We start from the raw sequence: 26,934 nt of genomic DNA on the forward strand, positions 1-26,934 counted from the left end.
GTCTGGATGATGGAAGCATCCTTCAAGACATCCAAAATGGCCAGTGAGAGGGCTGTTATGGTACCAGAAGCTAGTTGTACATAGACCAAGCTTCTCAATTGCTGGAGCGCCTCGAGGCAGAGCATATTCTGTGAAAGCAGGAACAGGTTCCAGAAGAGGCCCTGGACTCTCTAAAATGAGAGACTTGGGAACCCACTTCCAACTCTGATGAGGAGTAATAGTACTCTGAAGGCAAAGGCAGAGCATTACCAGGAGGAGTCCTCAGAGACCAAGACAGGGATCTGTGTTGAGACTGAGGTCACCGGAAGCAGCAGCAAAAGGTTCCTGACTATCGGTATTGTGTGATGAGATGGAGTCAGTACAAGGGGTCTAGACATAGTTTCTGGGGAGGCTGATAAACGTGACACCAGATAGGTCCATAACAGACCCTATTATCAGTGCTGATAAGCATGGCACATGCCACAGTGCTGGTACACAATCTTCATCCTGAATCACTGGTGAATGACAGTAACACAAGGGCACAATAGGTTCCTTACAGCTGCAAAGGCCTCTGGCATTTTCAGCACGGAAAATGATGGTTGCCCTGCTGTAATCTGCAATGGCAGATCTACCGCCGTCACTGATGAACTAGTGGCCTTGATGGTCCCAGGGTGGATATCAGAGTCAATGGCTCATCTCTGTGTCACTGTGAGACAGTGCCGGGGAGCAGCAAGCTGAAAGGCATACTTTATCTTCAGTATGAGTAGGCTTCTTTTGCAGAGGAGGACTTTGAAGAAATCAATGCCATCTTCTTATGCTTCAGAGGCTGGGAGGGGTCCAACCTCTTATATCCCAAAGAGGACGGCCCCAGGGATGGGGATCTCCTATTGCCTCTGTCCGTTGGCAAGACCAGGGGAGAACTCGCAGAAGGAGAGGTCAATGAGCTCCCTCGTGCCAACTGAGGGGATTCCAAATGCAGATAATGAACAGCCTCCATGAGAATACATTTAAGGTGCTCTTCTCCTGTTTCTTCATTTGAAGCCATGGCAGATAGGACACCCGTCTCTAACATGACCCTCACCCAAGCACTTTAAACAGCAATTTGCAAGTCAGTATCAAGCATTGTCTTCCAACAGCCAGAGCAGGGCTTAAAACCACAGGACCTTGGCAAAGGCTCCCCCGGTATCAGGCAAAGCCTGGAGGCCTGCTGGATCAAAGTAATAACAAATGAAAACAAAAAGAAAAGCTGAAGAAAGGTGTCCAAATGACGAAGCAACAAGTACTGCTAGATAACTTGAGCTAACTACAACTATAAGGAACTTTGTTCATAGAGGAATGAAGATGTAAAGCATAGAAACACTCCACCTAATAACCACACACAGTAAGAAGCAACTGAAGGATGGACATGGCAGCTCCATCTTTTATACCCTCAGTTCGGAGCACAACGTGGCCAGGTTGCATCCAGAGCTGCCCCCATGAGTACTGCTAGGGAAAACTCTCCAGCATCTGTGTACGAGATGCAGACACAAACCTACAACATAACAGACATATGCAAGCACTCAAAGAAGAATTTCCTATCCATTTAAAGATACTACCTTTTCAGGATTCTTACTCCTGGAGAGTAAGTAGCTCTAGGAATTGCCAAAAAGAAAAAAAAATGTAACATACTCAGCAACAATACAGCATAAAAGAAGACTGGCAACAACAAGAAATAAGACAGCTTGTTTAAAAGAAGTACTCTGTATTTGCACATAATTATTTTATATACACACACCACTTGGGAGAAGCACGATCTCTCTCATAACATCAGATTTACAATTCAATAGCCTCTAGCATATGTCAAAAAAAACAAAACAAAACAAAAAACAAAACAAATAAACAAAAAAACCTTCCAAAATATAGCATAACATGTATGTTTCTTCCCAGATTTCCCTATTAGCAGACAGCAACTGACCAATCAGGAGCTTGAACCTCAGAAGCTCCTCTACCTCCAAAAACTCATGTGTGCAGTCTCACTGGTTCATTCTTCACTTCCAGGAGATTGTATTCCATTCTATCAGACTATGACTTTCCCACAGTTATCCATACATTCATATGGCTTGAATGTGGCAATGTCAAACCTTGGAAAGAAAAATCTGACTCTGAAAAAAACTTCAGCTGGTTCAAAATGCTATAGCGCATCTTTGTAGCAACACAGATCTCCAAGTACTGTACGGTATATGCCTCCTTCATGCTCTGTTCACTATGGGTCAAATTCAAAGTCTGAATCCTAATCTTCAGAAGATTTCTAAGGAACTGGCACAAGCCATTTAACAGACTGCCTTTATCTTTGGAATCATGACTTCCCACAAACTACATTCTTCAATAATGACAGCATTATCAGCCATATAAGTAAAACTCCTGAGCTCAGTAGAGACATCTTTTCAGCAAGCTGGACCACGAATATGAAATTTGCTCTCAAGTGCTCAGAACGACAGGACAAAACGTAACACAAACTATTTGACTTAAGTTTTCCAAATATCAATAAAAATTAAAAAGTGAACCCCTTCTGGTTCAAAAGGCACAAAAGATAGGAACCAAAGTCTATAGCCTTTTTGCATTTGATTCATGACTCAAATACCACAGTCTCGTGTATAATACATTCTAAATGTTTGGGTAGATACAACAGATTCATAACACAGAATGAACATGAGTATTCACAAGAAATATCAGTGAACTGGGTACAAGAGGTTGACTACCTTCAGACCATTTGTCTATCCTTTCTGTTCCGTTAGTCCGTAGGTAAGTTAGTTGTACGATGGAGCAGCTGGTAGCAACCCGCATATTTATATTGCCTAATGGTTTCTGTTATAACACATTTCTGACCTTGGAGAAATAATATCCTCCATTGTTTGCAGCAGGTGTTTGAAATTTGTAGAGACAAAGCGCTAAGGCTAGTGAGACACACCTTTCACTTGTCCCATGAAAATTCTGCTAGGTTTGCCTGATTCAAACCATTAAACCTGCCATTTCCCTTCCCTCGCTTGCACGCTGTAAACGTTTAACTGAACGAACATTATAAAGAGCTAGGCCCATTCTGCCACAAAAGCAGCAATAGTACACACAGAGCTGGGAATGACCAGAAGCCATCACAGTGGTCCCCTCCCAGGACTACTTTTGATCCAGCACATCCTTACCCTTTGGGGGCACCACAGTGGGCAGGAGCTCTCCCAACTCTCAGCTGGGAAGAGAGGGAGCTGGGCTGAGCATTCCATAACCACACCTCTGGACCCAGCATATTGCACCACAAACCCATCCCTCCCTCTGGAATAACAGCCTTCTCCTGCTGCCAGCTAACGTAGTCGGTCCTGTAGTTCACATAGTGTAAATCTGTGCTGCTCTACTGAAGGTCTGCAATTTAAACTCTGCTGGTAATGCATGATGGGGAATTAACACCACAAAAGAGGTTATTTTTACCCTTTATTAAAACGCTAGGAAATTACATACAAAAAAGCTATGTTAAAAAGAATATTTAGGTCACAAAGCCAAAACACTCGAAAGTCAGATTTACAGTTACCTACTGAACCTTAATTCTACCCCATTGTGCACGTGTTCTGATAATCTTTTACTACATGATCATTTACTATATTTATTTCAGAACCCTACATTCATTGCACAGGTTGGAGGAACAAAGGAGCAGAAGTCAGGTTGCACAAGCAACTGTAATCTAGTATTTCTTCAATTTTCAAGTGCTTGAATTTGCATTGTAAGAGAAGGTTACTCACCTTGTGCAGTAACCGATGTTCTTCGAGATGTGTCCCCCTGTGGGTGCGCCTCTTCAGGTGTTGGTGCATCCTGGCGCTGTCAGAGATTTTCGGTCGCAGTGGCTGGTGGGGGTGCACATGCACAGTAGTAGTCTCGCAGCACCACTGGTGCCCCATCTAGCCGGCACACAGCCCGACCCCTTCAGTTCCTTCTCTCCCATGGAGAGTTTAACTCTGACTCCGAAGCAGAGGGGAGAGGGGTGGGTAGTGTAGCACCTACAGGGACACATATCTCGAAGAACCTCAGTTCCTGCACAAGATGAGTAACCTTCTCTTCTTCCTTCAAGTGCTGTCCCTGTGGGTGCTCCACTTCAGGTAAATGTAGAGCAGTGCCCTCATGAAGACTGAAGGGGCTTCGGAGTTGAGTTCATTGCTGAGACTAGCACATTGAGGCCTAGTCTTGTGTCTGAGCTTGAATCAAGAGTAATTGCTTAATGGTTCGTGAATGTGTGTTCAGAGGCCTAGGTGGCTGCCCTGCAGATGTCTAGAATGAGCACATTGTGTAGGAATACTATGGAGATAGATGAAGCTTTTGTCGAGTGGGTTCTGATGCCCGGAGGGCTTCAGTGTTGTGTAGTGAATAGCACATATGCATACAGCTGGTTATCCATTAAGAAAATCTTTGCATAGATATGGCAGAGCCCTTTGATCATTCTGTTGACACAAAAAGTCTAGGTGATTTTCAGAAGGGCTTCATTCTGTCCAGATAAAAGGCTAAGGCACGGTGAACATCTAGTGTGTGTAGGTCTGCCTCTTGAGCGTTAGTGTGTGGTTCTGAATGAAATGTAGATAAGTGAATCGGTTGGTTGAGGTAGAACGAAGATGATATTTTGGGCATAAACTTAGGATGGTGTTCGAAGTGTCACTTTATCCTTGAAGAAAATTGTGAAGGGGGGGGAACCATGAGAACCCCTATCTCACTGACTCTGCACATGGATTTAATGACCACCAGGAATGCCACTTTCATAGATAAGTGAAGTAATGAGTATGTGGCAAAGGGTTCAAATGTGGCTCTGGTTAGACTTCTGAACACCAGATTTAACTCCCATGCTGGTGCAGGTTCTCAGATGTCCGGGTACATGTTCTGTATTCCTGTGAGAAATCACTTAGTAAACGGGTGATCGAATATCAAAGTCCCATCTACCTGTTGATGGAAGACTGTGATGGCAGCAAAGTGAACTAAGCGAGCTCGTAGCAAGCCATGAGGTCTTTAGGGATAATAAGTATTCCAGAATTAATGGTAGCGCTGCCTGGCTTGCAGATGTTTGTTTGTTCTGGCACCACAGGAAGAATCTTTTTCATTTTTGGAGGCAAGTAGTACACATGTTGGGTTTCCTGCTGTTTATTAACACCTGTGTTATTTGTTCTGAGCAGGTTAGTTCGTTGTGGTGGATGGCTATCTAACTAGATTTAACGAATGCTAACTATATTAAGGCCTGGTCTACACTGTGGGGGGATCGATCTAAGTTATGTAACTTCAGCTATGTGAATAACGTAGCTGAAGTTGACGTACTTAGATCTACTCACTGCGGTGTCTTCACTGTGGTGAGTCAACTGTTGACCCTCCCCCATCAACTCTGCCTAAGCCTCTCGCTCTGGTGGAGTTCAGGAGTTGACGGAAAAGCGCTCAGAGGTTGACTTATCACATCTAGACTAGACGTGATAAATCGACCCCCGCTGGATCGATCGCTGCCCGCCAATCTGGCGGGTAGTATAGACATACAATAAGTTAAGTAACAAACTGTTCATAAACAAGGGTAAAAACTAAGCTATCTAACTTAACCTAATCTTATTTTAAGGTTTTCAGCGACACCTCTAACGGACTCCATCTCAAGCAGAGGACAGTTCAAAAGGAACTGAAGGGGTCAGGCCATGCATGTACTAGATGAGGCACCAACTGCGCCATGAGACTGCTATTGTGCATGTTTACCCCGACCAGACACTGCTATGAATCTCCAAACAATGGTGCTGGGATGCACCAACACCTGAAGTGGAGCACCCACAGGGACAGCACTCAAAGAAGAACTTTAATACTGCTTTTTTGTATGTAATTTTCTAAAGGAAAAAGTAGTTTTGTAGTAGTTAGTATCTGTAGGATAGTTGAGAAAACCACAGTAGAATAATTGGGTTTCTGCAGAAGCAGTTCTTAATGGAGAAAAAGGCTTTATACAAGAATGCATCAATATTTTCAAGCATACTTAAAATAAAGTAATTAAGAAGCAAGCTACTTACAGTAAAAAACCTGAAGTCAAATGTGATCAGAGCCATGTATTCATGATTCAGATACATAGTAATAAATATGGTATAAAAGCCTAGACAGATTGTTCTACGGATCTCTGAACCTTTAAATGAAGAATACAATATTTTGTTATTATATTTCATTACTACCTGATAGTTAGGATTATCTATCATTGGTGGTTTCCATTTGCCTTTATAGTTTGGATTGGTCATCATGGGACGCACCCACTCTCCACAGCCAGGTGCAGTCTCACATTTTGGATTAGGGATCTGTGGGGCTTCCCATTCACCATCCATTTCTTCATCCCTGTGGAAGGGATTACAAACAATTGAGTGTTTTAAAATAAAAATATGAATGGAATTTATCTCCCATATCTAATCTACACTCACGGCCTGTACATGGTTCTGCAATTCTGCAGCCTCAGAATTTTGCCCACCCCTTGACCACAGAACTGTATTCCACAATGTAAGATCTTTAAAAACATTTTTTCCTAGCCCTCATGGTTGTGCAGATAGTCTTGAAAACATGAAATATGAAAAACATCAACAGAGTTGTATTCCTGTCTCTGCAGACAGCCTGAAACATGCTTTAAGAGGCGTGGACTGCCCCCTCAACATAATGCATCAAGCTAAAGATGACAATGTAAAATGTCAGCACTGTTAAGTATTTCAATGCTTATTTTAACATCCACCCCCAACTATATGTGCTTATTTTACAATCCTGAACTGTTTCCCTGGTACAAAAAGCCCCAGATGTCTCTTGCTACACCTAGCAACCAAAAGCTATAGCTTCCCCGGTGAAAACTTTTACAATGCAGTTGTGCATTGTTAATACAAAATTCTTCAGAACAACAAAAAACTAACGCTGAGGACACCATAAAATAAATTTAATACCCACAATTAACAACGAAGGGTTTACTGTGCAGATTACATTGTCCATTTTCATATTTTATTCCAAAATTAAGATATAAAAATGTATCTGAAGATGCCCCAGAATTTCCAGTCTGCTGCATCAAAGCACAGCAAACTCTAGTGACCAAAGAGCAGAATTTTAGTCCAATTTACCACAGAGTAAACAAGGCCTTGTCTACAATACCTCTGCAAAAAGATCTGCTCTTAATGAGTACAAGTTCTTACCAATCCTCTGGTTTTTCTGCACTGGGATCTGGGATGTATTGTAGTTCATCATCAAGCCAGCCCTCAGGCTTGACAGCATCAGGATCTTCTATTTTGGAAGGCTCACCTTCATCCCTTTAATTACAAACTGATATTACCAGAAAAAAATATAGCAGTCTGGTTCAAAATGGCAAAGTTCTAGTCAAAGGAACATAACTGACACAAAATAAATGATTTTCAAAGGCACAAAAGGGTGTCAGGCACCCAGCTCCCCTTTGTGCCTTTGAAAATCTGCAAAACCAAGTTAAGTAGTTTCAGGTAATATACCTACTCCCAAATTACCACTGCCAACTTGTGGTTTACAGTGACACATACCTATTTTAAAAATGGTTTTTTTTTCCTTGTTGCTATGTGAAAGCGCCAGTCATGGAAAAACTAACTATACAGTAGAAAGAGGGAAATGGACTACACAAAAGTGCTGTCAGATGCATAAAGTAAAACCAAAAAAAATGTTCCTCCTAATATTTCATTTATTGTACCTATAGGCGTTACCTGCAACAACAGTGGGTACAATCTATTCAGAGACAAATGTGATTTTTTAAGTTACCAGTGTCCCTTTAATTGATGCACATATGGACTCAAATATTACTCCAATTTCCAGCAGAAGAGTATAGACTAAGTGTCAACACCATAGAATTAGAAGTCAAACCACCAAAAACGAATAGCTTTCATACTATATAGTCTGTATAAATAAAATATATTTTCTCACCAATCATCTGGTTTGACAGCATTAGGGTCAGGGATCTTTGCTCTCTCATCCCAGTCATCTGGCTTCTTATCATTGGGATCTTCTATTTCTTTCGGAGGGTTCACAGGAGGAACCATATCTTCCAGAAGGTTTCCTTTGCTGACAACTGATTGGTCAATTAACATTTCAAATGTGTCATCTGGTTTCAGCACTAAATTGCAAGAAAATAAATGTATTTTTAAAATTGTGTATGTGCATGCAGACACACAGACTCATATGTAATAAACAAATATGCAAGGTTAAACCTGCTTTCCTGAAAGACTTTGGAAAAAATTTAAATGTGTGTGTGTCATTAAGAAACATATTTTTTGCCACTTATGCATAATAACCCCACCAGTTTCCCGCTCAGCAGCCATCTTAGGGTTTCCATTTCTTTGTTTTACAAACCAGGCAATTTATATTCAATTTGTACTATGGAATTAAGCCAAAATATTGCATTAGTGAAATGCTAGGTACACAAAGCAGTGTATCGGTTCTGGCCTTTTACCAAAAGCATACTGCTTTTCTGTTATGCACAATTTATATTATAATTGCATGCAAAAAAAATGTTAAAAGAACATTAAAGGTTGCAAAGTCAAGCACTCAAAAATTAGGAAATGCCAGAATGAAGATGGTCTGTGCAACCTTAATTTGGTCCTATTTTGTGTATGAATTATGAAACTGTCTTTAATAACACAATCATGTACTGTTTTTTCCCACAGGTCCTATCTCATTCAGTACACAGAATGAATGGTGCTCACGTGATGAGAAGCTATTCGATATTTTGTTTTCTCTTCATTGTTCAATGTGTGGCCCCATGCCTTATTTACTGCATACTGTTCAAACCTCCGAATAAAATATTATTAATTTAATCACGGGCTTTTCTTTGCACTCATCACAATTTTACCCGAGTACTTCACAAATATTAGTACGTTTATTTTCACCACATCTCTATGAGATAAGGGGCATTATTATCCCCATTTTACAGTTGGGAAACGGACGCAGCAATTAGGATAAAAAGTATTTTGATTTTTCAGGGTACTTAGCATTATATAGCACTCTGTACATTGAAAGACTGGTTCCACTGACTTCGTTGCAGAAGTGAATGCTCAGCGCTTCTCCAAATCAGGTCTCAGGATCTCAAGTCAGGCACTCAGAAATTGAAAAGAACACAATTACTGCCCACTTGTGGAAAGTTTAAGTGACTTGACCTAGCATCACATAGGAACTCTATGGCAGAGGCAGGAGGAGAATTCAGTTCTCTAGGGCAGCATTCAACTTTCTTAGCCATGAGGTTGTCCTTTCCCTTCCTGCAATTACCTGCCTCATTCACTAAACACCTTCCAGCTTCAGCAACAAATGAAGCCATAGTCCGATACACAACGGCTTCTATTTACTACACATCTCTGATTCATCCTCAGAGCAGGTTCATCCTGTGCACTGAGTGAAGTAGGGGTCCTCTGGAAAAAACAGCGTGTGTTCATGAATGAAAGACTGCTTTATCATGCATAAGCACAAAGAGGGCAAATTAATGTCGCACAGGAAGCCTTAATTCTGGCATTTCCTAATGAGAGTGCTTGAATTTGCAACCTTAATGATGTTCCTTTAACATAGGTGTGTGAGATTTCATATGTTTTAAAGACAGTAAACTGGAAAAACAAATTCCATCACGCAGCAGAAATTCCATCATGCATCATCATTCTGACACCATCAGCAAGATTGGAACCTTTAGATCCATCACAAAGACTTTTGCCACTTGAGCTAATGGAATAAGTGATAGCAACAGCAGTTTGTCATTCTCTGCATAGACCAGCACTAGAGGGGGATAGCCGGGTGCACAGGTATCTCTGGACAGCAGAAGAATGACAAGAACAAGAGTCAGGAATTTTTGTTTCCAAATTATGGAGAGAAGGGTTCTCTAGCAGGCACAGACTCTGACCATTCCCCCCAAAGCTTGACTCCTGTTGCCCCCTTCTTTCCAACTTGTCTGAGATGCATTTTTCCAGCATCTAGCAGTATCACTGCCAATATTTTCCCATTTATCAAAGGATCATAGAATTGGAGGTAGATGGGACATATTAGGTAATAAAGGGAATCTCATGTTACACACAGTAACCCAAAACTAGTGTCAAATTTAGGAGTGATTATGTTAATTTAAAACATTCAATTGTTACAGACTTATCAGAAATACTTGATTTTTTTTTAAAGTAGTAGTTTTAGGTACACCAAGCAGCCATTAACTGTTTCAAGGATTCAATCTCCATAATCAGAAAGATGTTTCAAATCTCATCTTTTGGAACACTGGGGGAAAAGACAAAATAAGCCCTTGTTGCTGCCACCTCTAATCTAGTTCTCTAAATTAATCTATGGCCCCAAAGACTGGACTATTGCAATGTGCTCGGCACGGTGCTTCCCTTTTGATCAGTCTGGAAAGAAACCAGTGCAGAATGCAGCAGCCTACCTATGTAGCGGTGCTTCTTGGTGGCAGTACATACCTCTGGTGCCCCATGATCTGTACAGATTGCTGAACTTAAAATGACAGTTTTAATCTGTAAAGCCCAAATGGGTTGAGATCTTGCTATTGGAGAAACTATCTTTCTGTATGCCACACTGCTGCAGTTGTGATCAGCAGAGATACTAGAGCTGGCTCCTTCTTTTAAAAGAAATGACTGGGAATAGAATGTTCTTCAGTTGTGGAACAGGCTTCCTTATTTTTGTCTGAAATAGCCCCAATCTATTTGCTTTCAACGAGTGCTGCCATTGATTTATGCACACTTATGGAAGGGGTGGACTTTTGAGAGAAATCAGTTTTGTGGACGAGAGGGAAATTTGGTGTTCTGCAGGTGATCTAATTTTGTTTTCGTAATTTATGACAGGGCACCTGGAGCCTGGAGTGGAGGCCTCTATTTTTCCTACAAATCTAACGACAGATTATTTACACTAGTTGCTGTAGTCAATGATGTAGTACTGATAGTGTACTACATCACTGCTTACTGCAAGTGTAAATAATAGCGTACTTTAATGTTAATGGTTGGATATGGCCAATTTTTAATTTTTTCCCCCTCAAGTGAATCTTAAGCAACAGAATTTCAAAGCCATTTATTTAAGATGCACACAAATATCCATAGCAATGAACAAAACTACTGTATATAGACAGAAAACAGGCTCATTTGTAAGTCTTCAGTGCAGGGGGACCCTGTTTTCTAATGTTTCCTTTTTAAGTGCAACATTAAGAATTAAAGGATACCCAGAGTATACAGATGTGTCCTCTTGTCCGAATAAAATTTTTTTAGGTCTACATCAGGACGCTTAGCATGTTTTTCCTCATAATCTCCAGTTTTAGGATTCTTATGTCTGAAGATAAAATGCAGTTTGTAATCTTCTCCACATTTATCTGGTCCAAACATAATTGTGTAAGGTGTTTTGTCAAAAAAGTATTCCTGTAGAAGCAAGAGTGTTTAGTATTGGTTATGCAGTACAGTTAATTAAATAACTTGTGTACCTCTACTCCTTGCTGCTGGAGGTCTTTAGCCTGCTAATAATCCTATTGTGATATATTTCATGCAACAAAATGTCAGTTCCAGCACCCAACGGTTATAGGCTCAGTCCTATAAGATGTTCTGCACTTCTTGAGAGCTGCTGAGTGCTCTCTGTTTCCACCCAAATGACCAGCCATAAAGGATTCTCAGCACCTCACAAGGAGTCATTCAGCAACTCACAGGATCATGCCCTAAAGGTGGAAGAGCAACTTCCGTGGACACTATATTAAAATGAAAATGCAAATGCTCACCATAAAAATAAAACAGTAGCTGTACTTATTTCTACAAGTATTGTGCCCTGTAAAAAAAATTGAAGGGAAATAGTTGATGTGCAATTTAAATGTTAATATGGTAAAAAAAAAAAAAAAAACAGACAGTATGTCACCATCTACTATTTTTCTTTATCACTGTCCTGCTGCTCTACATTTGTGAGTAGTTGATACTAAATACCAAAACAAAAGAAAGATTTATTTTCCTCACAGGGGCACCTCCATACTACCTTACGTTGTTAAGATCTTTCGCTATTTTAATTGTTTATGGGAATTTTTATATTTGGAAAACATAGCGACAGTTAAGGTTTTTAAGCTCCTTTTTCAGCCACTTTAATTTCTAGAAAATTTATTTCTGAAAATAAATTTGATAGTCTGGTCTCTGTCAGGAGGTGACTTTCTGTAAGTGAACAAACATAACGCAGCAGTTTTTGAGGGCGAAATGAAAAATCCACAATTTAGATTTGCCGAAGTTATAAGAGTTTAAAAATCATACTTTGTGAACATGATGCCATTTTCCACTATTGATGGGGAGAGCAAATTATTTCCTGACTGTTCTAACAACAACAGGCGTGCATGTATAATACAGCTATGTGAAATCGTGCTAAAAAATTTGGGAGACCCTATGTCTTTCAAGAGTTCACTGAATGTGACAGGGCTCTAAAGGAGCCATTGCCCAGTGCATTAAAAATGCTGCTGCCAAAATAACCTTCCCAGTATACAATATATATACAGTATATATATACACAGTATATATATTATATATACACACACAATATACAATATATATACAGTATATCTTCCCATGTCACAATTCTCACACACTGAGTCCCTCCATTGTATCAAACACAAACTTCTGGTTCTTACTTTCAAGGACCTTCATAATTTAGCTCCTCCCTACTTGGTCAATCTCTTATCTAACTACTTTGTGATCTTCCCACTCCCTTTGTTCTACCAATAATGGCAGCCTCTATCACTTGCTTATGTACTTCTTCCACAGCACCTTTGCATCTTCTTCTAGGATACTGCTTATGTGTGGGACATATCCCCAGATCCATTCATATAGCTATCACCTAGTCCTCCCTCAAATCCTGTAAAATTTATTTCTACACTGACTTCAAGGGGAAAACTGTCTAACAACCAATGATTCGTTAATCTCTTATTCAATTCTCTTGTTTAAAAGAAACAACTATAATGGTGTTTACAAGCTCTTCTCTTCCCATACCACCCCTACACTGTGTTTACACCTGCTTGTCACGTCACATCACTCTTCATACTAATCTCTTTGGGGGGAGGCAGGGACTTCCTTAATTCACGTTTCTTCAGCACCTAGCACTACTATAGGACCCCAAACCTGACTGAAGACTCTGGGTGTTACTGCAATGTAAAGTAACAACTAGCAGCACCTGCCAAAATGCAGCAAAGGGATTCCATCTTGAACCTCTGACATTTCACAACTGGTTCAACACACTTCACACCCAGTAATTTCTTCAGGCTTCCAGATCTCTTATAGACTGTAAAGCACCGTGAATAACACCCCTGCCCAATTCGCACTGGAGAGACTGGGGCAATGGCCTAATATTTAGCAGAGAAGAGTTACAGCTAATTGTCCATCCTCTGTTTTGGTGAATTTGAGCAGGGGAAAAGGGGGAGGGAGGGAAGAAAGAAAGAAAAGGAATTTGAAGTGGGCATTTTGATCTACAGGGACCCAGGACTCAGATGCAGCCCAGTCCTGAAGGGAAAAGATGAGTAGCCAGGGGTAACCCAGACTGATCTTTGGGTTGGATCTCCATATAGTTTCTTGTAATTTTATAGAACTCGATGCGATTGAGACTGGGAAAACACCATAAAGGATCAACCACAGACTGGAGGCCAAATGTCTTCGGGGGTATACAACATCACTGAACCAAAGACAGTGTGTGAGATTGACAGCTACAGTAACTGTACAGATTTTTTTTCATCTTTCTTATTTAAAGTTGTGTATGTGCTCAGTAATGTGGATGCTGAAACAACTGATTGTGTAGTACAATTAAATGTTTTATTTGTCTATATAATACCCACTAAAGGGATTGGGTAAAGCCTACGTGAAAGTAGAAGATCTCCGATTGTCAGAAGTCCCAATCCCTGTATTTATTTCATAAGGTATTTTATATCTATATCTATCTACATTTTTGAGGTGGGGAGGAAGACCTGGGTTATACTCTTCATTTTAAAGGAAAAAATAAAAAATCTCTAGTTAGTGATGTTAGTCTAGCTAGAGTTCATTCAAACTGCTGTGCTGTAATGATTTATCTTTGGAGTGTTATTCATAAAAAGGAATTTGAAATTCTCAATTGTCTGTGCGTGTAACTGTCTTATGGTGAAGACTGGTACTGGATTCCTAAGAAGGGAAAGAAAGTGAATCCTATTATAATTTCCACTTTTAGTATTTGAAAAAGTTCATATAGAAAAATTCAGCTGTAGTCTCTGGAAAGGATAGACATTCATGTATGTGTGTGTTCACTTAAAATTGCCTGCTTCTATGGGAGAAAAACAAAATGGTAGACGACCAGATGGAAAGGGAGATCTATTTGTGAGACTTTGGTATTGTCCTCAATTCCACAATCAAACAATTTGGGGCCTCTGAAAGTCTACCAAAAGTTTAAATTTTGGGACATGAACATGTCTTCTAAACTAATTTAGCATCCTTTTTTGATGGTTTAAAAGATCTCAGAATAATCTTTCTTTGTACCCTTGAGTAGTAACTCTCATAGATCCAAACTATAGCTCAGTGGTTTGAGCATTGGCCTGCTAAACCTAGGGTTGGGAGTTCAATTCTTGAGGGGGCCATTTAGGGATCTGGGGTAAAAATTGGGGATTGGTCCTGCTTTGAGCAGGGGTTGGACTAGATGACCTCCTGAGGTCCCTTCCAACCCTGATATTCTATGAGAGGGAAAATTACATGGATATCAATCTTATTAAGAGCTACAAGAATGATCTGAGGTCTGAAAACTATCCCTTACAGTGAGAGACTTAAGAAGCTCAATTTATTTATCAAAGAGAAGGTTAAGAAGTGACTTGTTCACAGTTTAAAAGTATCTACAAAAGGAAGAGATTTCCAACAGTAGATAACCCTTTAAGATAGCAGGGGAAAAAAGGCATAATGACATCCATTGGCTGGAAGCTGGAATCTAGACAAATTTACACTATAAATAGGTTATCAATTATTGTTAAAAATTTGTGTGAATTAACAATTGGAACTTACCTAATGACATGGTGGATTCTCTATCACTTGAAGTCTCTAGATCAAGACTGAATATCTTTTTAAATGATATGCTATAGCTCAAACAGAAGTTATGGCTTGATGTAGGAATTACTGGTTGAGGTTCTATGGCCTGTATTATTGAATTAGATCTGACTGGCTGATCAGAATGGTCCCCTCTACCCTTACCATATATGAATTGTCACTTTATTTAGATTTTAAGAAAGAATAGTTGACATCACTTGAGTTCTGCACGTTGACTATTGGTAGTATACGGTCTACATTATATAACATCATGCCCTTGATCCTAGATATTTGCAATTCCAATGAAAATGTAACAAATCAGAGTGAATGAATTATGTGTTCTTCAGTGATTCAGACCTTTATAGGTTTTTTTTTAAACCACTTTTTTTATAGTAGGCTAAAATTTTTGCTTTAAAAATAATGGAAATTAATTATTGTTAAGATATTTCTTGTATTCAACATATAACAGATGCTAGTAAGCAGAGGCTAACAAACTCTGAAGGCTTTATGTATATATAAGATTTTATACAAACTATATTCAGATTAGAAAAAATACAAATTTCTATTTCAGTCTTTTCATCCATCTAAGTAAACTTTGGGCCTGATTCCTGCATTTGCTGAGCATTTTGGATATTCACGAATGAATAATCATGCCCTGAGTCACATTCCACAAGCCTATGATCACATTCCCCTAAACAGAAGAATAATTATCAAATGTTACATAAAGGACATACCAAATCCAAATCACTGGAACTGGACAGAAGTTTAACATATGCACCGCCACAATCAATGCCATCTTGAAAATTCACTTCATACCTGTGTAAAAGGGAATCAAAGAGCATATTGCTGATACCCTGGAGTAATTAAAGATCATAGAATCATAGAATATCAGGGTTGGAAGGGACCTCAGGAGGTCATCCAGTCCAACCCCCTGCTCAAAAGCAGGACCAATCCCAAACTAAATTATCCCAGCCAGGGCTTTGTCAAGCCTGACCTTAAAAACTTCTAAGGAAGGAGATTCTACCACCTCCCTAAGCAACGCATTCCAGTGTTTCATCACCCTCCTAGTGAAAAAGTTTTTCCTAATATCCAATCTAAACCTCCCCCACTGCAACTTGAGACCATTACTCCTTGTCCTCTCCTCTTCCACCACTGAGAATAGCCTAGAACCATCCTCTCTGGAACCACCTCTCAGGTAGTTGAAAGCAGCTATCAAATCCCCCCTCATTCTTCTCTTCTGCAGACTAAACAATCCCAGTTCCCTCAGCCTCTCCTCATAAGTCATGTGTTCCAGACCCCTAATCATTTTTGTCGCCCTTCACTGGACTCTCTCCAATTTATCCACATCCTTCTTGTAGTGTGGGGCCCAAAACTGGACACAGTACTCCAGATGAGGCCTCACAAATGTCGAATAGAGGGGGACAATCACTTCCCTCGATCTGCTCGCTATGCCCCTACTTATACATCCCAAAATGCCATTGGCCTTCTTGGCAACAATGGCTGACTCATATCCAGCTTCTCGTCCACTGTCACCCCTAGGTCCTTTTCCGCAGAACTGCTGCCTAGCCATTCGGTCCCTAGTCTGTAGCTGTGCATTGGGTTCTTCCGTCCTAAGTGCAGGACCCTGCACTTATCCTTATTGAACCTCATCAGATTTCTTTTGGCCCAATCCTCTAATTTGTCTAGGTCCCTCTGTATCCTATCACAGATCACTTTGACCTACAGTTTAACTTTGAATCCATGTCCAAGATTGTGTATAAGCATTTGTATTTTAATATTAATCACTACACACAAAACATTTTTACAAAACTGCCTGAAATATTTTATTGCTATTGCAAAGTAAGGCAACAGTTATGCAAAATGTAACAGTGTAAATCTTAAAAAAAAAAAAAAAAAAAAAAAAAAAAAGTTACAGTTCAACATAGTAGCAATCTCTACAAAGAAAAGTTTCTGGGCAGCATTTGCAGAGATACAGAGGCCACTCACTACTTCACTTTGACCGAGTTGCATGGCCAAGTTTTGTACTATGTTTGTGCCTACCTACATCATAGTCTAGATTTACCAAGAGCAGCCATCTCAGAGTTTCTTCTGAATTACCTGTAAGTCAATTTCCACTGACTTACAAATTTCAAAAATGTATTTAAACATCATTATATTCGTAGCCACCTGAAATTCTCTCACATTCCATGTAATTTGGAAGCTCAGTTGCAAAGACACTGACATTTAAATGGCAGTCTTTTATATCCATTTTATGGAATCTTGAATCCCTGACTAAGTATTCAGACAAAAGGTTTAAAACATCATTTCATCTATTTTTAACATATGAGCACTAAAATATAACTTTAGTTTGGGTTTGAAAACCTTAAAAGATAAAACATTACATTTATAATAATTTATTTTTATATTAACGCCTTCATATTTGTGGTTTTGGTAAATTTGTACAAGGCAATTGATGTTGGAATGGAAATCAGAATAATACAAAACATATTACTTTTTCATGATATTTCAAAGTTAGAAGAGTAATTAAATACAAATCTGAAGAGCAACTTACTGAACAATCAAAGGCTTAGTATCAAAAATAAATGGCTTTGTTAAAATAGCTGATATTGCATGATGCCTTGCTATTGACTTTAAAACTAATCCTCTGTCTCCAGGCACTGTGTTTTCTTTAAGCTCTTCTACTTCCCATCTTCCTAAAACAAAGAAACACAAGTTTGAAAAACAGCAAGATAAAGGCAAGAAATTACTGCTATCTTGAAAAGAAATTAAGAGAGCTGCTAGAAGCTGGCAGACAGATTACCTTAGCTGTGTTATTATTTACAATGTGGTTTAAAAAAAAAAATCACAGAGAAAATAACTTGTGACTGCATTTGAGATTTCCTGATACCAACCGCTATTGCAGATACTCAGTGTTACTGCACAAGCAATTACTAGGAGCAAATCCTGACACTCAATGCCAAAGTTAGAAGTTAGATAACTATAGAGTAAAACAAACATCCAGTTTATTACTAATGATACAACTCTGAATATTTTTTTTTAAACAGCAGTATAAACCTGGAATAATTTCCCCCAAAATTTGACTGCTCCAGATCACTGTTGACACAAGATAAATGATCATGTTACACATGCACAGTTCACATTTTTCTAACAGCTCACTGAAAAATTAAGGTATATTTTTTTCAGGAAATAGAGCCCATTGGAAAAACTACTACTTCAAGTCAGTAGTACAGAGCAACACCAGAACAGCTTTTCTTTTCTTTCTTTTTTAAAGTATACATTTTAAAAACTGCTGTCAAAAACAGTTCCATAACTACAGAAAAGGATATAAATAAAATACTGACAACTTAGTTATATCTATAAAACAATTTTCTGATGAAAAACCACTAAGGGAAACCAAAGCAGGAGAAAAATAACATTCTCAAAAAAATCCACTCGCAAAAGAGGATACTGAACAAGAAACCATACACATTTTTAACATACAATTATTCTCTTCAGTCAACTAAATCAATAAGGATGTAAACCCACAAATCTGAAGCATTGTTTTGCACAAACGTGCATACTCATCAACTTCCGATTAATTGCAATATTAACAAATGCAAGACAAGAGTACAATTCTGATCTCTGTCACATTATTCAAGTTTCTATTAATGCTGTTGTCTTGAATACTTAAATACAATGTTCAAATTACTATTCACATTTTTCAGAACTCTGCTACAAAATCTATTTCAGCCTTACAAGCAGTAGATGAAGATTCAAGAGATGCATTCAGAAATTCTTGCTTATAAACAACAATGTTTTGGGCCTATGTAGATCTACAAACACCAATAAAAAATGACCTTCACAAGTTGTTGTTTTTTTAAACTAGGTCAGTACCCTTTCTTGCTGTTTTATGATTTATAAAATCCTGAAATTAAAAGTTCTTTAACCTTATTTTTCTTCTTCTAATCTCACAGGATCCTAATCTTTTTAGTGCGAGACTGAAAGCATTCTTTCACTCTCATATTTAAGGCTATTTTGTTGTCCTACCCTTAAGGGCAACAGTAGCAAGATAGAATGCAAACCAGCTCCCCTATTAGTCACTGAATGACACTTCTTGAGTTTAAATTTTGCTCTCCTAATCTTCCAATCAGTTCCAACTGCACAGGAGGCAGAAAGAGAAGCCTATCGAAATATGATCACATCTAATCTGAAAACATGGCCTTAAAAAAAGTGCTAAGCAAAAACAACTTCTCAAAATTGTGTAGCTAAGTATCTTGCTAGACAGATGATATCATCAGACAAGGGGAAAGACAAAGGTCTGCTCTACAGTACAACTGTACCATTAAAACTTCCCTTAGTTGGCACATCTGTGTGTGCATCCACACACAATTTGAAGTCCTGTTGGTAAAACCCTGAATTTACAGCTAAACCAACTCCCTGAATGACATAAGTCCTGTACCAGCACTGTTCCGCTGGTAGGATGCCTATGTAGACAATTCATAATACTCAATCAACAATCCCAGAATGCCTTGTCCCCATGACAGTGCCCATTCTGGTCCCAGTTTTGAACACTACTGCCCAGGGTCACAGTGACCACAAGCCCATCCCCCTCGTCCCCCACCTTCAAAATTCCCAGCATGTTAAAGTGCAGCTAACAGAAGTTCAGGCAAGCCCTGTCCTACAGCCTGAACTAGGAAAGAATTCCTGGACTTTCTCAGCTTGCGCAGAGAAAGGACACTGCAAGCACAACTTCAGAATTACCATAGGAATAAAGATGCTTATTTGGATGTTGCAAAGACATGCAAAAGCTGGGATATAAAAGGGACAAGCAACAATGCTGGGCTAAGGGGAAAGAAAAGTGGCAATCCTACCTAAACGCAAAGGCTACCAGAAAATCTGGATCTGGCCCCTCATGCCTGCCTGGATTTCAGCTACTATTTGGAGGTGGATGCCATAATGAGTAGGGACCCCACCACCAACTCATGAGTGATGGTGGACTCCCCTTGAGCCCTGGAGGAAAGCAACCCAACAATGAATGCCTCATTAAGGGGATTCAGACCCTCAGAGAGAGTCAGCCAAATCCAACCCAGGCTAGTCAAGAGTCAGAACCCACTTACAAAGGGGAAGGGAGATCAGGTAGGAATATTAATGCACCCCCTTTTAAAAACACTTTGTTTATGAAACCTGAAACTCCACCTCAAAATGGCAGCCAAATGGATGTGGACAGGAAACAAAGGAATTGCCCAAACATGGCGATCAATTACACCCTGAGCATATGGGCAAGACCCATCGGCCAGACACCTGGGAAAGAATTCTCTGTAGTAACTTAGAGCCCTCCGCATCTAGTGTCCCATTACCGGCCATTGGAGATATTTGCTGCTAGAAGTCACAGACTGACTATATGCCATCGTAGGCAATCTCATCATAGCATCCCCTCCATAAACTTATCAAGCTCAGTCTTGAAGCCAGTTATGTTTTTTGCCCCCACTGCTCCCCTTGGAAGGCTGTTCCAGAACTTCATTTCTTTGATGGTTAGAAACCAAATTTCAAGCCTAAACTTGTTGATGGCCAGTTTTCATCCATTTGTTCATGTGTTCACACTGGCCCTTAACTTAAATAACTCCTCTGACTCCCTGTTATTTATCCTTCGGATGTATTTATAGAGAAGCAATCATATCTCGACTGAGCCTTTTTTGGTTAGGCTAAACAAGCCAAGATCATGGAGTCTCCTCTCATAAGGTAGGTTTTCCATTCCTCTGATCATCCTACTAGCCCTTCTCTGCATCTGTTCCAGTTTGAATCCACCTTTCTTAAACATGGGAGACCAGAACTGCACACAGCATTCCAAATGAAGTCCATGCTAATGCCTTGTATAATGGTATTAACACTTCCCTATTTCTCCTGGAAATATCTTGCCTGATGCATCCTAGGACTTTTTCATGGCTGCATCACCTTGGCACTCTGTCATCCAGTGATCAACCAATACATCCAGCTCTTTCTCCTCCCCTGTCTCTATCAACTGATACATTCCCAGCTTATAGTAAAAATTCTTGTTGTGAATCCCAAAGTGCATGATCTGGCACTTAGCACTATTAAATTTCATCCCATTTCTATTACACTAATTTACAAGATTGTCCAGATCTTCTTGTATGATATTCTGGTCCTCCCTATTGGCAATACCTTCAAACTTTGTGTCATCTGCAGATTTTATTAGCATGTTCCCACTTTTTGTGCCAAGGTCCTGAATAAAAATGTTAAATAAGATTGGTCTCAAGACTGACCCCTGAGGAACTCTATTAGTAACCTCCCTCCAGCCTGACAGTTCACCTTTCAGCATGACCCACTGTACTCTCCTCTTAAACCAGTTCCTTATCCACCTTTCAATTCTCATATTAATCACCATCTTCTCCAATTTAACTAAATTTCCCAAGTGGAATGGTATCAAACCCCTTCCTGAAATCCAGGTAGATTAGATTTACTACATTTCCTTTGTATAAAAAAAATATCAGTTATCTTCTCAAAGGAGATCAGGTTGGTCTGGCATGATCTACCTTTTGTAAAACCATGTTGTATTTTATCTCAATTATCATTTACCTCTATGTCCTTAACTACTTTCTCTTTCAAAATTTGTTCCAAGACCTTGCATACAATAGAGGTTCTAACAACAGTTTTATAATTTCCTGGATTACTTCCCTGTCCCTCCCCCCGGTTTCTTAAAAAAGGAACTATATTAGCAATTCTCCAGTCACAGGGTATGACCTCCGAGTTCACAGATGCATTACACATACTTGTATTGGGCTTGCAATTTCATGTGCCAGTTCTTTTAATATTCTTGGGTGGAGATTATCTGGGGTCCCCAATTTACTCTCCTTAAACTGTTTGAGTTTGGCTTCCACCTCGAATGTAGTAATTTCTACTTCCATATCATTGTTTCCATTAGCCACCCTGCCATTACCCCTAAGCTCTTCATTAGCCTTATTAAAAGCTGAGGCAAAGTATTTGTTAGGTGTTGGGCCATGCCTGGATTGATTATCTTTAAACTCCACCCCATCCTCAGTGCTTAGAGGTCCCCATTTCTTTCCTTGTTTTCTTTTTGTTTATATGGCTATAAAACCTTTTACTATTGGTTCTAATTTCCTTTGCAATGTCCACCTCTGCTTGGTTTTTGGCAGTTCTCACTTCATCCCTACACTTTCTGACCTCCAAGAGGTAGCTTTCCTTGCTGATTCATCCCATCTTCCATTCCTTATAGGCTTTCTGCTTTCTCTTAATCACTTGTTTGAGATGCACTCTCATCCAGCGTGGTCTGAAACCTTCCCTACGAATTTGTTCAGTGTGATCTTGAACTTGACCTTTTGTCTCGCTGTTGAAAAATCAGCAGGCGGTCTTTCCACTTCCCTCCTCCATCCTTCTGGTAACGTTTCTCCTTTAGCTACGCAAATATTATGTAAAACACAAGATGCTGCAACAATGGGAATATATGGCTCACTGAACTCCTGCTTAGTCATGAAGCAACATTCAATCTACCAAATAAACACTCAACATTCATTCTGTACCTGCTCAAACAACAGTTAAATCTTTTCTTGCTGCTGCCCAGGTGCCTGGTGTATAGCTTAATGAGCCAGGGAAGCAGAGGGTAGGCTGGGTCCTGGAAAAATCACAATGAGCATAGCAACCCACCCTTCAATGTGAATGTATTTGTCTGGGAAAAAATCTCCCTGCTTTTAAGCTTTTCAAGGAGTGCTGTATTCCTAAAGAAGCAAGCTTTGTGCATCTTCCCTGACCACCCTCTGTTAGTGTCAGTGAATCATCATTAGCGATCTACCAACACTTATATAACCATATCAGTGTACCTCTCTGTTCAGAAGCAAAAGGTGGTAAGAGAACAGATTCAGGATATACATCCTGTCTATTGCACCACCATACTTCGGGAAGCCCAGTGCATGAAATCCTTCTATTATTTCCTGCATATTGCCCAGAGTCACAAACCTGTGCAGCAAGACATGCTTAAGGGCTCTGCACATCTGGATAGCAACCAGCAACACTGTAGTCAAGCAGGAAGGCTATTATTGCTGCTCATTGCATCTTTGATCTAAAACCAGTGTCAATGCATTTCTGCTCATTTATATTCAACATGGTAGCTTAACTGTCCATTTGAATTAGGACTACTTTTTGGGACACCAAGACAACAAAGCTTTAGGATTATACATTTCCAGCATATTTGTACAGAGTTGCCATTCTGAAAGACTAAATTCTCTGGGTGCAGAATCCCTCTGTGTGGGCTTCCCATCTGAGGCTGGGCACACTCTTGTGACAACCAAATTTCTATTTTTTTTTAAAGGCAGAAAAATCAATTTGACAAAAACCCTTCAGACTTCCTTTATACATCATAAAGGAACAAAAAGGATAAGCCTAGTCTTTTTCTTTTGAGAGTTACATTTAAGGACCAAATCTCACATCATAAGAGAACCAAAGAATATGAACAGTGACCCCTAAAGACTCAGAGGCCACAGACACTTCACACAGATGCAGAGCTTTACAGACCCTTTGGATGCAGCAGCCCCCTACAATCCATAAAGCTCACACTTTGATTTGGCAAAAATAAGCTTTCACCAAAGTTGGAAATGACCAAATCATTCTAGCTCATACAGATATGTCAGTGTAACCCCACCAGTTCTCACCAAGGATGGGACCTGATTCTGTGCCCTGTAATCACTTTGAACTGCATTTGACCTCTCTAGCTAAGAAAGAAACTGAATGTAAGGGGGCATCCCTGCAAAATTAAGCCCTTAGGAAACAGTAGCATTTTCACATATTTTAGAAAATATGAGGTTTTGGCTTTTCCTCCTGGATGCTATACCATCTCATCTCAATAACTGCACCTCTATTTATCTCTGCGGCTTCCAAAAAGTCTTACCAAATCCTTCTATAGCTCTCTCAAAAATCCATTCTGTCCTATTTTGTCAAAAAGAAAATCTGCAAATTATCTTCCACGTCTTTTGTATGCATTTCTTTCATTCCTTTACTCATTAGATAAAAGAGCTATCAAATCCTCTTCTCTTTTCTTTGCAGCAGGATCTCCATTTGGTCTCCCTACCTCCTGATGAATGAAGGTTACAGTGTCTCTCTAAAGTTACTACTATTGATCACATCTCTGTCAATCGCAATAAGAACACAAAATCATATTCAGGTTGACAGTTCTTAGTTAAGAATTCATCAGGCCAACTGCAGCACCCAAAGGGAAAAATCCAGAGCAACTCTCCCATCGGTACTCCCCTCCCCCCACCCTTCTATTGCAAAATCTTAGTGAAAAAATCCTGTACAGAAGGAGCCGTGTGAAAACCCTACACTCAGACAGGTAAACAAATGGCTTTTAATTTGAACAAAGTATCCCATTTTTGCTGAATGGTTAAAAAACTGCCTGTTCAGCGCCACAATTTTGTTTCATCCATTAAATTTTCTTGAGGATATCCACTGATGAGTTAGTAGCAGATATTTGGCAATGTGAATAATGTTGCTTAAGGCATGTATCTTTGCCCTGGTCTACACTGGTGGTGGTGGGCGGGGGGGGGTCGATCTAAATTACTCAATTTCAGCTATGTGAACAATGTAGCTGAAGTCAACATACTTAGACCTACTCACCGCAGTGTCTTCACTACGGTGAGTCAACCGCTGCTGCTCCCCAGTCGACTCTGCCTGTGCCTCTCGTGGCGGCGGCGTACAGGAGAGCGCTCGATTTATCACATCTAGACTAGACGCGATAAATCGACCCCCGCTGGATTGATCACTGCCTGCCAATCCAGTGGGTAGTGTAGACATACCCTTAGATAGTTAAGAAATTCTACTGTATCATGTCAGTTTTAAATAGAATAAATATAACATTGTACTTAAGAAATTTTACTGCTCTAAAATTTTAATTTGAGAAGAGGAAGACTGTTCTCAAAAAGCACCATTCACATCATTATACAGCTGCCAGTGGCTACTCATATCAGCAGACATTCTAGCACTGTTATCTCTCTAGTTACCACTGCAGATTGTTTCTAATGAACTTTTTTTTCCCTAATATCACTTGCTAACTTCCCCTACTGTGAACAGCAGGAAATATTTTATATTTCTGTATCAGTATAACTTTGTGCATTCTACCCATTAAGACTTTTTGATCAATGTCAAATTTATGGAGAGAAAAACATACTAAATTATAACTGAAGTTTGCTTTTTGAGAAAAAAGCTACACCACACTGAAAAGAAGGAAGGGAAGTTTACCATCATATTTAGCAATGTTTTCATCTGTGTCTTCTTTCTTGGTTTTAGATAACATCCACCTGTGAAAGAAAAACAATTGTTTTGTTTAAATTGTGTAATCAGGACAAGAAAATAATAAATAAAACTGGATTATTTAACAAAGGAAGTAGGAATTATTTTCTTTAGATAGTTAAGCAGTAAATGCACAATAAGGATATTTTGACAAAATAAGTCACTCCATTCATCATTTAGAATTTAAAGAACATGAACAAATAATATTTAGGAAAAATTAAAACAGGCTGGGGCTAATCTGCAGGAAGGCTTAATATTGACTTTAAAGTCCTAGTAAGAATTTGAAATGAAAATAAAATTAATATGACCCAAAGCCCTAAACTTCCAGATAAAAACCTGTGTTACATGAGGTAAGGTTGAGATTACTTTTCAGTCATTTAAGGGTGATAACATTACAGATGTGTTGTAACTATCTCAAAAATAAGCATTATAAACCCAGCAAATTGAGATTTAAGGTTAAATTAAAGAATTCCAAATATGTCAAGGTAATTAAATGCATAGTTAAGGCACCCAAACCTCAACGCTATCCTGTAGGGACACCATGCGGGGGGGGGGGGGGGTAGGAGAGGGAGGAGGATGGAAACAGACAAAAACCCAACGTATCTTTAAAAATCAGATAATCCAGACGTGACACTCTATTCATAATTGTACGCTTACTACACATATACTTCAAGGGATTCACAGGCCTTCAGTGATAGGTGCTGAGAAATTAAAACTATAATTATACTTTTTCAGGGACAAAGTATCTGAAATTATTTTAGTCTCCACTTTACCTAAGTTTTGTGTACTAATACATGATTTCTCCCCCCACTTACCTTGCAAAATAAGCTAACACCACCACAGCCCATAGCACTCCTTTCATTCTTGCCTCCTAGTATTACTTCAGTGGGGAACACTAAATATTCTTTCCCTAAGGAAATCACCATTTTCTGCATCTGGCTATAATTCCAACAGCACAGGGAATAAATAAAAGCAACCTGTTAAAACCTGTTGTGCCATAACAAACTCTGAATCTGAACTTGACAGCTGAGTAACACTGTGATTGGGAACAGAGAAAAATCTGGCTTTTACTTTCCAGTGCTTCAATATGAATGTTTTCTCAGCAGAAGTGATTTAAAATTACACTGGTATAAGGTCAGGGATTATATTCATCTCTGGACCAGTGGCAATATATTTACGCACACACTTTAATCCACACCTACTAGTTCAAAACTTAAACCTACTAGCTAGGCTGAAAGATACTTACACCTCTACACTAAAGAAGCTAATGTGCTTATGCTTAAGAAAATCAACTCCTGATGCTGACAATCTGGTTAACCATTGATTAGTGTCCCCATATCCTATTTTTAGGAAAGATCAACTGAGAAGGCTGTGGCACTAGCTGGCAGTTTGAATCCTCATATTTCCTTCAATCTGGCTAAAGCCCTGTGTACTAGGTAGACTGCACCGTATGCATTATGTGATGCTGTTAACAATGGATGAAGATAAAGTATCCATGCTGCTGCTTTGACATTGTCAGTAGCCTTTAATGTGTTTCAGCACAAGATTTTGTTGCCTTGTTTGTGGACACTAGCAGGAGTGAAGTGAGTGGCAGTCAGTAGCTTTGCTCTTATCTTTCTGAGTAACACAAGGAATAATTGTGGAC

At 39.4% G+C, this 26,934-nt stretch overlaps 1 protein-coding gene across 2 annotated transcripts in view; it reads right to left on the reverse strand.

Moving 5' to 3' along the window:
* Nucleotides 1-26,934, reverse strand: part of CLGN (calmegin) — an 84,644-nt gene that overhangs the window by 22,407 nt on the left and 35,303 nt on the right. For both annotated transcript variants that reach the window (XM_077815268.1, XM_077815267.1), the window contains exons 4-10: nt 25,239-25,297; nt 17,548-17,689; nt 15,731-15,812; nt 11,171-11,363; nt 7,906-8,095; nt 7,158-7,271; nt 6,171-6,327 (exon numbers count right to left, since the gene is read on the reverse strand). In XM_077815268.1, the coding sequence (XP_077671394.1) occupies nt 6,171-6,327; nt 7,158-7,271; nt 7,906-8,095; nt 11,171-11,363; nt 15,731-15,812; nt 17,548-17,689; nt 25,239-25,297 (937 nt within the window). The remainder of the gene's footprint in view (nt 1-6,170; nt 6,328-7,157; nt 7,272-7,905; nt 8,096-11,170; nt 11,364-15,730; nt 15,813-17,547; nt 17,690-25,238; nt 25,298-26,934) is intronic.

This window comes from Eretmochelys imbricata, chromosome 4, assembly GCF_965152235.1.
Source record: "Eretmochelys imbricata isolate rEreImb1 chromosome 4, rEreImb1.hap1, whole genome shotgun sequence".
NCBI classification, from domain to species: domain Eukaryota; kingdom Metazoa; phylum Chordata; order Testudines; family Cheloniidae; genus Eretmochelys; species Eretmochelys imbricata.